The 13,885-nt window shown below is 54.0% G+C and overlaps 1 protein-coding gene across 1 annotated transcript in view; it reads right to left on the bottom strand.

Moving 5' to 3' along the window:
- DDR2 (discoidin domain receptor tyrosine kinase 2) overlaps positions 1 to 13,885 on the bottom strand; it is a 74,651-nt gene that overhangs the window by 14,737 nt on the left and 46,029 nt on the right. Inside the window, exons 3-10 of the mRNA XM_016210444.2 lie at positions 13,074 to 13,176; positions 11,625 to 11,856; positions 11,181 to 11,328; positions 10,776 to 10,881; positions 6,911 to 7,094; positions 5,576 to 5,819; positions 2,330 to 2,392; positions 1,430 to 1,560 (exon numbers count right to left, since the gene is read on the bottom strand). Coding sequence (XP_016065930.1) covers positions 1,430 to 1,560; positions 2,330 to 2,392; positions 5,576 to 5,819; positions 6,911 to 7,094; positions 10,776 to 10,881; positions 11,181 to 11,328; positions 11,625 to 11,856; positions 13,074 to 13,176 — 1,211 coding nt within the window. The remainder of the gene's footprint in view (positions 1 to 1,429; positions 1,561 to 2,329; positions 2,393 to 5,575; positions 5,820 to 6,910; positions 7,095 to 10,775; positions 10,882 to 11,180; positions 11,329 to 11,624; positions 11,857 to 13,073; positions 13,177 to 13,885) is intronic.

Genomic DNA, 13,885 nt, shown 5'->3' on the forward strand with positions numbered 1-13,885 from the left:
TTTGTTTATATGAAAGACAAAGAGATAAAGCAAATGTGGCAAAAATATTAATATTTTGTTAGTAAACCTCGGTGAAAGTTCATTATAGTAGTCTAACTTTTCTGTAAATTTAAAATATTTTTCAAAGTAAAAAAAAGTAGCCTACAAACATCTACAGTCTGCAGCTATATTAGGTGGCGTTTCGGGGAATAGAGGTATACGCTTAAATGTCTCCACAAAGAATTCCTTCCACAGGGAGAAACCATGTGTCACCCTAGAGCCTCTTGAGTTATCTTGCTCGGATATACAGGGTAGAAAGAATTTTTTGAAGGACCAAGTTAAATAGTCAAGGGCAAAATTTTCTCTCCTTTGTACCTGGGGAGTCTCCAATTCAGCATTCCTCTCCCTGCCCAGGAATACACCCCAGTGGTTTCAGAAGAAAGAGCCATGGAAGTGTGGCCAAGTGTGGTTCAAATAAAGAGAGAATGGCTCTGGAGTAGGGAACACAGACCCTTCCCCCCAGTCCAGCAGACTAATCAGCTTCGAGCTGCCCAGTGAACCTCAGTCCACCCACACCAAGGCCACCACCTCCCTTTGCTGCCCTTTCCCTGGACTTCAGATGCCCCGTGTCCCAGCATCACACTGACGGGTGAGCTCGCTGAAGGCACTTCCCTTTAATCTCCAGTCACTGTGTGAATGGAAAGCTTTAATTTAGGTAAAGTGTTTGTAGGCTGATGATAGAGGTCCTAGAGGAAAGCAAGTATATCCGCTCTTCTGTGAAATACTGCTGCCTGAAAAACCTTAAAATCATCTCAGAAACTGACTGTGGAGCAGATCAGAAGGAACTGAGCACTTCCCTCTGACAGCTGGAGCTTGGAGATTCCAGTCCATCCCCACAGTGCCCTGTTCCCTCTTCTGGTCTCCTCCACGTGGGCACCGGTTCTCCGAGAGCATCCACCCAGCATGAGTTGTACGCTCCATTGGCTGGAGCATCGTCCCGTGCACCAAAAGGTGGCAGGTTCGATTCCCAGTCAGGGCACAAACCTAGGTCTGATCCTTGGTCAGGGCATGTTCAGGAGGCAATTGATCAATGTTCCTCTCTCACATCTCCCTCTCTTCACCTTCCTCTCTCTCTCAAGTCAATAAAACATATCCTCAGGTGAGGATTTTAACAATGCACATGTCTACAACCCTCTCCCCACCCAGGGAATCAGCATTTCCAGGGTGCTGCCTCAGTTGAGATTCAACTACTGAAGGAGTTTTGGGGGAGGGTCCAAAGTCGCCATTCTGAAAATGAGAAGTGGGCTTGGCCTACTCTTTCCTGACCCCTTTGGCTGCAAGCCTGTCCATGCTAGGCTTCCTGGTGGCCCCGGCCAGCGCCTAGCAGGTCACAAACTCTCACAGTTTGCCCTTGGCTCCTGGGGTAGCAGCGGCCTGGGCACATCCTCACCTTCTCCAGCATTTTCTGCCAGAACTGCCTCCAGAGGATGGTGACAATGACAGCCAGGAGGATGAAGATGATGGCCACCAGGCAGCCGATCAGGATCCGGGTGTTGCTGTCGTCTACCTTCAGCATTGGATCTGGGACCGGAAGAGAGACGGAGGGTGCTGTCATCTCATGGCACAGGGAGAGCAGGGGCTCGACCAGGCACGGGGAGGCGGGACCCGGTCCTTCAGGATAATTCATCCAGGTGCCACCCTCACACTTCTGCTCATTCTTGGCCTTGGTACTCAGCTCCTGTGTCCTGCAGACCTCCCTCCGGGGACAGGGGCCTCCTCCTCCCCCTGAATCAGACTGGATCATGGACAGGTTTCCCATTCATCCCAAAACGTTGTTCCTTTGTCACCAGGGCTGGGGTCTACGAGTCACACCTCACGAGAACCCGGTTCAGAGTCTCACTCTGCACTCTGAGGCGTGACAGACGGGATCACACATTTCCCACAAGGCTGGCTCCTGTGGCCAATGAGTGTCGAAGCAACGGACACATTTTGCGTATTTATTTCTGAGGGAGACTGGCATTCTGTTTCTCAGAGTCCCCCCATCCATGGAGAGCCCCACTGTGGGTCTCAGATAGAAATGCCCCTTCCCCTGCTTCTGCTCCTCGCTTCCCAAACTCTCAGGAAGCAATTGCAGCAACTCTGGACGCGGCCTCCGCTGCAGAATCACATGAGCCAGCGGGAAGGCCGGAGGGTCTGGGCGCTCACTGTGGAGGCGGCCGTCTGCCTTCCCAGGGCTCATGCAAAGCCGCCTGGCACAGCCTCCGACACAGCCAGCCAGGTGCACAGGCCGCCCTCCCTTCCCCTCCAGGTGCTCCCTTCCACCTCCTTTTCAGGAGGCAGGCTCACGTACCGTAGGTGGTGGGTGCCACAGGCGAGGTCGGCAAGGCCCCGGAGGTGTTGTACATCGCAGCGTCTGCGGGAGACAGGCTCAGTCAGGGCACGCACAGAGGGCAAGACAGCAGCTCCACGGGGCAGCTGGTGACCAGCACACTGAAGCCAGCTTCACCCGCTGCCACTTGCCTTTCTCAGACACAAAACCATGTCATATGTTAAACAAAAATATCTACTTAGTAAGGACAACTTTTCTTTTGTAAAATTTTTGTCTAAATTACTATATACCAGGTGCCACAGTATGAGAAAGTTTAAGGGGGAGTGATGTGGAACGCTGTGGCCACGTGTTACCGTGAAGCTGGCACAGGAATTAGGACCCAAGGGCAGCACAGGGCAGAGCGAGCACGGGGGTGAGTGGGCCTGGGGCAGACCCCCTAAGGGGCTCTTCCCTCCGGGAAACTCAGTTGTTTGACAAACGGGCTTTCACTACGCCCCATGGCCCTGGTGTGTGTAAACTGAGCCTCATCCTTACAGACAGACGATGACACCAGAGTGTCCTTTCTGTGTGGCTGCAGCTTCTAAGACTAGACTCCAAGTATCTGCCAGACTGACGTGGGCAGCTACTGTTTTCCTCTGGTACATCTGGTCGAGGAGGTCGATTGGATCACGCTCTGCCAACCCACAAGACATTTCTCTCTCCAAACCCTCACGCTTCCTCTTCTCAGCATTATTGTATCGTGTAGGGACGTATCTGGCATCTACATGGACGTCTCTGAATCGGGGCCTTGGGGTCCGGTGACAACTAACATTATCATGACATAGAATTGCAAGCTCAGGGGACCCCAGGACTCAAAACAGTCCAAGGCTGTCATTAGATGTATAATATGTACCAGTTGCTCTACAGGCCCAATCCCTGGACGCGGACAGAAATCTGGGGTACCCCAGTAACACATGCAACTGCTAAGGAACAGCCAGATATCTGCTTTTAATAAGCACTCACATGAAATAACCAGTCCATTTCTTTCAGATGAAACCCTCACAACAGAAGGCATTGAGGCAAGAACCTGTTTCTCTAAACCTGCGCTCGACCTCCTTCTAGTATATCCCAATGAGCAAAGCATATTGACATTTCTTCTTTTAAAAATCAGCTCAGGGCCAGGCCAGGAGTTGCTCAGCGGTTGACATTGACCCGGGATCCAGGAGATTGCAGTTTCATTCCCGATGAGGGCACATGCCCGGGTTGCAGGCTCCATCCCCAGCCAGGAGCATGCAGGAGGCAGCCGATCCATGACTCTCTCATCATTGATGTTTCTGTTTTTATCTCTCCCTCTCCCTTCCTCTCTCTGAAATCAATAAAGATATATTAAAAAAAAAAAAAAATCAGCTCAGGGAGTAGGGGGTCCTCTGCTGACCCTGAAATGAGCCTCTCCTCCTCTCATGTTATTTGTCCAGGCCCCAAGTCTCAGTCCTTGGGTGCTGTCCACTGCAGCCCCACGGCCTGTGGCCTCTTCTCTCCTTTGACCACTTGTTGTTGGTGCCACGTTGACAATCTTTGGGAAATGCCTGCACAGGTTTTGTGTCCCCACCCGCATTGGGATGGCACAATGTCCTCAAAGCCTTTAAGCTTCTCCAGACCTGGCACGGCCCCTGCTACTCAGTTTGTGGCCTCTGGACACCACTCCCACTAGAAGAACTCGAGATTGCTTGGGGAAATTGTTGATCCCACCTCTGGAGAAGTAAATGTTCAAAATGGGCTTGGGGGATCCCGTTCCTTCTAAAAGCAACACAGTTCAAAGGCTTATAGGATTGGACCCAAAGAACACAGAGCTGCGTGAGGGGTGTGCTCTGCTCACACGCAGGACGGCTGGGCTCTGCGGATGAGGCGCTGTATTTGACTGGACACAGTGAACCTATAAAAGCAATGAGTGTGCAGTGACTCCCAAAGACACAAGGTCGGGAAGCAACACAGCTCCTTAGGCATCACTGAAGGTGGCTAGGGCTTCGGCTCCTCACTCCGAAAACCGACCAAGGGGAAAATCAGTCCTGTGTCCTGCCCTCCAGGAGCGCCGCGGTGCAGGAGGAGGTGTCCTTCTCGTTAGAAGGCACGCGGCACCTCTTAAGTACGGGGGTAACATAATTAGAGGACCACCACTGAGCTTCCCCTGAGGGGATACGTGATTCAAGTCGGGGGCTTTAAGGAGGTACAAGTTCGTGGGCGTCACCTGAGCTGAGACCCCTCAGGCCGACCAGCGAACGCGCCTGACAACCCCGCTCAGGACAAGGCTTAACCTAAAGCACTAAACACGCCCCCTGACGTTAAACCCACTGCTGCCCGACCCATAAGCAATTTACACAGCCCAGGGCTACTCACCGATAGGCTTTCGTAAAGACAGTAGCAAAGGGCCCTGGAAAGCTAAGTAAGTCTGCCCTTTTCCCTTTAACAAAGTATTCCTTCAGGGGACCAGGCGGAACTCTGGCAGGTTACTCCAGCAAAATGTTCCCTAATGAAATGATACCCCCCCCCCCAAACTCCACAGAGCACCATCTAGGGAAATGTTGACAAAGATGAATGTGGAACTGGGATGAAATTAGCCTGTAGGCACAGCCCCCATCTTTGGGGGGAGCGGTCAGCCAGACCAGAGCACAATTTTTTAAAAAGGACTGTTTTAGATTAAAGGAGACTTAGGAATATAACGAAGGAACTACCCCCGAGGGCCCTCTCCCATCGGTCATCACTAGACAGCCAGGGACAGAGTGTGGACAGGCCGCCCGTGGCAGGCGGGAAGTGCCACGTTTACTAGTGAATGCTGTTAGATGTGACCACGGCATTACGCGTATGAAGATGATGTTATTTTCTCAGCAGTATTCTAACATTTTTAGTAATGAAATCAAACAATGTCTTAGATTTGCCTTAAAATACTACAGCAGAAGGGAGAGTAGGCCGAACAGGCTGGCGGCCAGCGCAGCCGAGAGGCCCGGGCTCCCTGCGCTCCTTCTTTCGTGTATTTTTGGAAATTTTTATTTACATATTTTAACAGTGGCGAGTTGGACTTCCCTTAACTGGCTCACCGTACAGAAAGTCTCTAACACGTCGCACTGTCATTTCCCAGCCCTTCACTGCACAAATCTTTTAGACACGCGGGTGAGAGCCCAGCAAGCGTCCCGCCCTCTGCAGTCCCGTCCGGCCTCCAGCAGGCGGCCAGGAGCGCAGCCCCGCGGGAGCAGCCACCTCCTGGGGCCCGCCCGCCCGGCCCGGCGAGCCCACCTGACTGGAAGGTGATCTCGCTGAACATCATCCAGGTGTCAGCAAAGTGGTACTGGCACTTGAGGGCGCTGGCCATGCGGTGCTGCAGGGGCACCGTGACGAACCGCGCGCTGGGGTTGGCGTCGTCCAGCACCAGGGGGAAGGACAGGGCGCTGGGCTCCCACTCGCTGGCCTCCGAGCGGAAGTAGCACTGCACCTCCTTGAAGATCTTCACGCCCTTCTCGAACATGTTGTTGCAGTGCACCTGGCAGAGCGGAGGGCCGGGCGTGAGTCCCTGCCCCATGCCCGCCACGCAGAGAGGGGCGGAATAATCCACGAGGGACTCACGCAGGTTAGCCCCCACCCGCTGGGTAGCCGACTGCTCTGGCTGGGGGGGGTCGCTGAGCCCCCACCCAGAGAGACTGAAGGCTGCCCTCAAAGGTGGAAGGTCGAGGACCTGACTCTTGCACAGCGAGAGGCACTCGATGCCCCTGCCTGGCGCTCTCTTCTGCAAGTTTCTGTGACAGTGAAGACTATGCTAGTTGCCAGGGTCCTATTCCTGCCCATCAAACCTCCTCCTCCTTGCACCTGAGGTGGCAGATATGTTTATACCTATAAAAAGCTAGTGCGGGCCACAAGGGTGTCATAATTCGGTTGTTCACAAATGTTTATCCAGCTGGCATATACTAATTGCCAGAGACAGAGTCAGACGGTGGACTCCCCACCATGGAGGAGCTGGAGGTCTTCTAAGAGAATGGACATGTGCAGAAAAGAAATGTGGGGACAGAAAAGTATGGAATCTTCTGGCATGGCTCCTTGGTGCTGTGGGTGGATGAAGCACCTGGGGGTGGGAAGTGGTCCAAACTACAAAGTCCTGTCTTTCTCATGGAGATCCACCTTCACTGGTTGGGATAGTCAGTTGCCCCCGTGGGGATGGACAGGGCCATGTACTCACTTCCACAGCCCTTGACAATTGTGCCTCGGTGGGCCCCTCTCTCCTTAAAAATATATTAAAATTATATTTTACAACTGTGTTGTTAAAAGGAGAGAATAACTTTTGGCCCTAAAGTTAATTTTTTTCTTCCAATCTTTAAAGGAGGTAAACCGTTTTCATGGGCCTAAAAGCATGGTTGGCCCTGGAGACCGTTCACTGTGCCTAGCGGACATGCCGGCTCCGGGGCTGGGACCACAGAACACTGGGGGACAGTGGCCTCGTCCGACCACCTTGTTAACAATGAGGAAATGGCTGGACAGGTGAGGTGACTGGGGACTGCACATGGACTGTCAGGAGTGTTCTGCAGGCCCGCCCCAGGCCTGCCCAGCACCCTCCACCCCCTCGCCGCTGGCCCCACTGACCTTCATGGTGGTGAAATTCCTGATGCGGTCAAATTCAAACACGATCTCGATGTAGCCGTTGGCAGCACTCTCATTCCTCCAGCCCACGTAGTCGTAGCCGGGCCACACGTGGTATTCGTGGGTCTGGGTGAAGTCATCTAGGCCAGACACCCCGTCTGTCAGCTGGCCCAGCCCTTCAGTCATGCTGCTCAGCCAGGGCAGAAGGAAAAGGGACAGAGGCGCTGGAGTTACGGGCACACTCACAGAGGAGCCCTCACCCGAGTCTGCACTGGGTTTTGAAAAAGCTGGTTATCATGGAGGTTGAAGGATTATGAAAAGTCCAGAATATTCCACAGTATTGACTCATTTGTCCTTCATAAGTGCAGAATTAAGTTTCACATAGAAGAATTTTACAAAGTATTTGATTTTGATTACCCCTTCCTTTAGTAGCAAAATTTTGAAACTTTCTATCATTTTCAATAAAAAGCTTGCTATACTCTATTGTATCCTTACCTATTCTTATATACTGAATGTAACAAGTCCTTTTAAAATGACTCAATATTATCAAATACATTTGATTAATGAATCCATGAATGAGTGAGTGCACATGGAGTGGACAGCGGCCCTGCCCATCACCATGTTCTGGGTCCCTGAGCTGTTGGAAACTGTCCTTGCTCAGTGAGTCAGTTCCAACAACCCGATCCAACAGCAAACTACAGGGCAAGAGACAAGTAACCCTTTTACCCAGTCCTGTGAAAGAGGTGAAGAGATTAAGAAGTGCAAATTGGCAGTCACGGGATGTAAAGTCCAGCCCAGGGAACAGGGTCAATGATGCTGTAGTAACCACGAATGGACTTCTTGAGGGGATCACTTCATAAATTATATATCTAATTACTAGGCTGTACACCTGAAACCAATACAAAATAATATTGGAAGTAAATTTAATTACTGTAATTGAAGAATTTTTTAAAGAACTGCCAAATTTAAATACTCATTTATATTTAATTTTAATCAAATTCCTAGACAATGAGATCCAGGGAGTAAGATGCATGGGTTACACCAGGGTCTTGGGCACTGGGCTCAGGTTTGTTCTCTGGCCTGGAAGCCTTTCAACTTCCGAGCGTAAGGCTCTCCAAAGGGCTGAGCTGGCCAGAAGCCACTGCTGTAGGGGAGCGGGGGGCGGATTTATGTTAGTGTCACCACTGGAGGAACACAGGCCTCCTCCCTTCTTGTAAGGAGGGATAGAGCTGGAACCCACCACATGTCACTTCCCTGTCCTCCTGGCTCTGGTAGGAAAGTCTGGAGTTTCCCAAGTGACGACATGGGGTGCTCACCTCCAGCAGGGACACCTGTGACCCTCAAGTCACAGCAGGACCAAGGCTGTGGAGACGCGTGGGTTACAGAACACGGCTGCCTGTGATCACGCCGGCCTTAAAGACATGCTTTTAAATATAGTGGTTCATTGAAAAACGTTTGCAGGGGGTAGGAGGGGCGGAGGTGGAAGAGGGCATAAATGGTGATGGAAAAATAACATAAATAAAAATTTAAAAAGGAAGGAAAACATCTGGCAGTTTACAGAATCTGACTGGCCTTTTCCAGCATTCCTTTCTTCTCTACGGATCAGGGGGCCAGGAGGACATATGTTTCCTCACAGTACATTGAGTGCCCATTGTCTCCAGAGAAATAAAGCCCCATGAAAGTTGTATGAAAAGCAACATGAATTGAAGGGAATGCTCACTCAGCTTCTCCTTAATCGAGACTAAATCATGTGGGGAAGAAATACGGGAAAACTCTCCCTCCCTCTACTTGAGAATGGCCAGAATTACTACAACCACGGGTTACTTTTGGAAAGTTTTTCATTAAAAACAGTAACTTTTACTGCTCTGTTTCCCGAGACTCTGCATTGGGGAGCTGTGTCTCCTCGCTCGGCCACACCTGAGGTCGCCCATCACCTCAATTACTGGTGGCCGCTGAGTGTTTCTAAGTCTCTGATCATTCCTCACCTTCCCTCTAGTTTCCAGCCACCTGCCTTATCTCTCCATTCAAACGTCCTGTAGGTCCCTTAAGCTCACATCACCGTCCCTTTCCAACCTGACTCTTCCACCTGGGCCTCCCCCACTGTCGACTGCATGTCTCTTTCATAGTCCCCGAAAGTACCTGGTGCATAGTAAGTGCTCGAGATGCATTTGCTGAACAAAAAACAGCATCTCCGCTGTATCTGTGGCCTGCACTCTCATGTGTCGTCAGCCTTGGCCTCTCACGGCCAATATCCCTAGTGAATGTCCCTCCTCCTTCCCACCCCCACAGTCACCATGTGGCCGGGCACTTAATTCTCTGCGCCGCCCCCCCCCGGCCCCTGGCATCCAAGTTCCTCCGCCTCGCCACGCTTCCCACCCGCTACTTCAGTGAACTGAATGCTGCTCTTCCTCTTAAACTTGAGAGGTGTGAATCTCTGCCCTCACGCTGTGCCCTCTGCCTAAAATGCCATGTCAGCACCCCCTGCCTGTGATATCCGCCCATCCCACCGGGTCTTCACCGGTCCCCTGTGCAAGTGTAGCTCTTTCCCTTCATGGGGAGCTTTTCTATCCATTTTTGTCACAGAAGCGTCAGAGCAAAGAGAAGGAACTTTCGTTGTGTGGACCAGGGTCTTCACCTGAGCTGTGCTCCCCGGCAGCACTCAGGACACCCCTCATTCCCACCCGCACACAGTCACTGATCCCTATTTTAGCCCCTTTCCTAACGTGAGCTTTGGGATCCATGACTGCATTATACTCGAATGTCTGCCACGTCTAGCAAGTTCCTTGCACATCACAGTCATGGTTGATTAGCAAAGATTTATTAAACTGGACCGGACTCAATCCCCTCTGATTTCCTCTGGGCCTGGGGAGTGTGCGGGTCCGGGTGTGGCCACGGGGATGATGCCATGGCACCAGAGCAGCCGGAGAGCAGTGACCAGGCAGGTGGGAGGAAGGGGCTGGGGGCAGGAGGCAGGAGGCAGGCCTGTGCCAGGGCAGCAGGGACAGCCACCGGCTCTTCCCTCCTGGGCCGTGTGGCACTGGACCCCCACGCTCCTGAGCCCCTGACCTCCGTGCTCCAGTCCGGGCCTCACTGTGGTCTCACCTCCCTACCAGGCTCCACTTCTGCTGATCAAGACAGAGCTAAGCGAGATCGGGGTGTTGAAGGGGGTGGAGGAAGGGCTGGGTTTGGCACCAGGTGAGATAGGTGGGAACAGGTCTTATCCAACCCTAATTCCTGCTGGGCCTGAACGGACTGCACATGGTGTCCTGGGTGCACTTCAGGCCCACCTGCTGCTCCAGCCGCTGCGGTGGCTCAGGCTGTCTCGTCCTTGGCCCCTCCACCTCCCTCTCTGCTCCAGTGACCAGCTCGTCCCGCAAACGTCCACGTCTACAGTAAACCTTTCCTACAGGTCTCGCCTTGTCACAACTTCTAAAGCATTTATAGCTACGGGACCATTCCTCCTGAACTTCTTGACCTGTCCAATTTATTATACTGATAACTTCAATTCCCACAGCCCTTTGCCTCCATAAGTCGGCCATTATTTGTGTCAGACCATAGGTCCTGTTTTAAGGGTCAGAAAGCACGGCTGCCGTCCCGAGAGCCTCACCACAGTTGTCTCGTGCAGTTCGTGGTTCCCTGCCATTGCTTTGCCCCTCAAGCCAGGCTCTACATTCCTGGCGAGTACACTACACATTTCACTTCATCTAATTATCTCACAATGCCTAGCACAGGGTCTAAATGAACACTGCTTGGTCCACTGATTGATTGATTGATTGATTATTGATCCCAAGCCACAATAAAATAGGATTCTCTTCTGGTGGCCATTTTCCCATTCTGATAACCAAGATCCCCCCCCCACCGAATTTACCTGTACCCAACGGCTCCATCGTAGACAGAATCGTTCAGGTAAATGACGGAGCCTCCGGGAAGCACAAACTGCTGGCCGGCCGGAGCACTGTATGACACCAAGCCGTCTGCAGAGGGACACACAGAGGGTCAGTGCTGATGGGAGGAAGACCGACTCAGCTAGGGAGCCACCTGAGGCTCCAAGGCTGCCACTTGGGTGTGGGTCCACTAGGACCCAATCTGGGCACAGCAGCCAGCGAGGTGCCAGGAACATCCCTCCAGGGATGGGGACCACTCCCCGGCCGGGGGAACAGAGCTCCCGTCTTTCCTCTGACCAGGAGGGAATCTCTGCATCCAGGCATCACTCACCTGTCCGCCTGCATTTCCCGGGGCGGGCTTTGTGATAAGCCTGCTCTCTGAGACCCACCTAGCCAGACACAGCCGTAGAGCTCCACCCTCATGCACACGTTCATGGAGTGGTCGGTGACAGGGATGAAGCGGACGAATCTGGCCACGATGGGTGGTTCCAAATCCTTCAGGAAAATGTCATAGGGGTTACTGCTTCCATCCAGCACCTGAGGGGAGAGCAGAGGGGAGTGGAGCATGGCATGACTCTGTGGTGACCTTCCTCGCCCCAGCCCTCACCCGACAGACCCTCTTTGTAATTCAAGGAGCAGAAAGATCATAGGGCTCTCTCGGCAGCCTGGATGCTCCTTGTCTGCCCCCACCCTCCCCACGACGGGCCAGCATCCACAGGACAGGACAAGTCTGTGGACAGACACCCGCACAGACCACCTGTGTACTTCCACTTCAGCCCGAGTAGAAAGACCATGGGTCCTGGACACCCAGGGGCTGGCCATCCTCCTCCCACCTGTTTCCCGTGCCGGTTCCGCCAGGAGATCCAGCGAGTTCCGTCCCGACTGTAGTTGATCTTGTACATGGGGGCAAACTCGATGCCGTGGCCCCCGGCGTGGCGGCCCTGGGTCCCCACCAAAGTGATGAAGTGCAGGGTGTGCAAGTCAATCTGCAGAAACTCCTTCAGGTCGTCGGGCTCCACCGGAATCTCGGGACACCAGGCTCCATCCCCTTCTTCTGAGTCCAGCCTGAGACAGGAGGGTTGGGGAGACGGGGTCCATGAAACCCTGGACTTACCTCCCAATCCTCAGCTGCCCCATCCTGGAAGAGGGCAGCAGGGAGTCCAGTCCCCAGGTTCTCCCCAGCGGTCTGCCTGCCACTGCCATAACCGCAAGTGGTCAGGCCCCTCTTCCTGGGCGCCAGGAACCGGAGGATAGTCACCACCAGGGAGCTAGAGGCCTCAGATCACAGGGAGCCTTATTTCCATCCTGATTTGGAGACCTCTGTGGAGGTGACATGCCGTGAAACCCTCCCCTGATGGTCTCCGCGCAACAATGCCAACCACAGCTTGCCTGGCTGTCACGCCACAGGTGTGGGGAGGGACGGAGCATAAGATCTCTGGTGTGGGCTGTGTAGCCGGCAGGACAGGCATGGCAGCCCAGCAAGGTGTCCCCACGGTGGGCGTGAGAGTGAGAGAGTGTCAGGGGGTGATTGCGCCCAGGCCAAGCTGCCAGGGAGCAGAACTGTGGAGTCGGTGTCAGGCTTGTCTGGGGACCCTCTGACCTCGCTCCCCCTCCCTGGCATGTGGCCCTGCTCACAGATGTCACCTACCCCTTGTTGTCCCTTTCCATCCCCACCCCTGCTCTCGTGGGTGATGCCAGTATAACCAAAATCCACACTTTACACCAAAATACTCAGCTCACAGGAGGAGCGTTTGGCCCCGACCAGCAGAGGCTTTAGACAAAGGAGTTTATTTCTCAGAGGTCCCCTGGTATCAGGGCACAAGGAACACGCCACACTCCCGTGGACAGGACGGCTCCTGGGCGTGTCCTTAAGAGATGATGAACTACCAGGGGGCCTCGCTGGCGGCCTGAGCGCTGACGCTCTGCACTGCGAGCGATGTTTCCCAGGGAAGGGAACCAGGAGAGGACCAGGCCTCTCAGCCCAGTGACCTACCTAACCTGCACCTCCCCACATCTGCCACCCAGCCCACTCCCCATAGCGAGACTGGAAGGCAAGTCGCCTGCAGCTCAGGGGGCCTCTGCTATGGCGTGGCCCTGGGCCTCCGTGGTCAGGATGCCACCAGACTGGCACCCATGCTGGGCCCTGAACTGTCTCCCTGCATCGCAGAGAGCAGGGCCGGCCCTGTGATGTCCTCCCCATGCCAATGATCTCCTGCCAAGCACCAGCCCTGTCCAGGAAAACTGTCCCACCCACAGCCTCCGCCCCGGGGACCCGCGCTCACCTTCCGTATCTGGCCGCTGTGGACTCTGACCACTGGCTGGAGGCCGTGATGTCCTCGTCTGGAATGTGGCCTCCCGACATGCCCAGGGGATAGCGGCACACAGCTGGACCAAGAGAAACCGAAGACAGGAAATCTTTATTCTATTTCCAGAGACCCCGGGGAAGAAGGTAGTTGGTTATTGGATGTGGAAAAAAGCGGACTTGAATCCCCCAAAGTCCCGCTACGACCCCGTTCGATCACCGTGACTCAGCCTTTCCTTCTGGGCTCTGCCCCGAAACTGACCGCAGTGCAGCCGTCCGAGCATCGACCCTCAGCCTCACTGCCCTCTGGCCCGAATGCTGAGGACTGCGGCGGCCAGCGCCTCGACTTTCCCTTTCCTTTGGTAAAAACCCCAGGGCCCACCCCCTCGTCAGCTGGCCTGAGGTTTCCCAACAGTGGTGGCAGGAGCTGATTTCATGAAACTATGGAGCAGATCCAGACTCCCCCATGAAGGTGCTGAGCACACGGCTTTGGCCGCACCCGCACCAGGCTTGGGCCCCCAGCTAAATCAGGAACCTCAGGGGTGGGCCTCCCCTTCCCCTGAGGTTGAGAAACGGGCCCAGGTTTACTCTCCCGGGCGAAACAAACAAGAAAGGAATGGACAAAGTAGGCGAAAAACTGGGTTTCAGTATAATGACTGTCAGGCAACTGAGGGCGGCCACCCCTGCGGGACAGGGAACAAAGGCAATGAGCCCCACCCTGGCTCCCGCTTCCTGCCGCGGCCCTGCCTGGCGCTCAGGATGGGGACTCGGGTGGGGGCTGGGGAACTTCCC

The sequence above is a fragment of the Miniopterus natalensis genome, chromosome 19 (assembly GCF_054644295.1).
Source record: "Miniopterus natalensis isolate mMinNat1 chromosome 19, mMinNat1.hap1, whole genome shotgun sequence".
NCBI classification, from domain to species: domain Eukaryota; kingdom Metazoa; phylum Chordata; class Mammalia; order Chiroptera; family Miniopteridae; genus Miniopterus; species Miniopterus natalensis.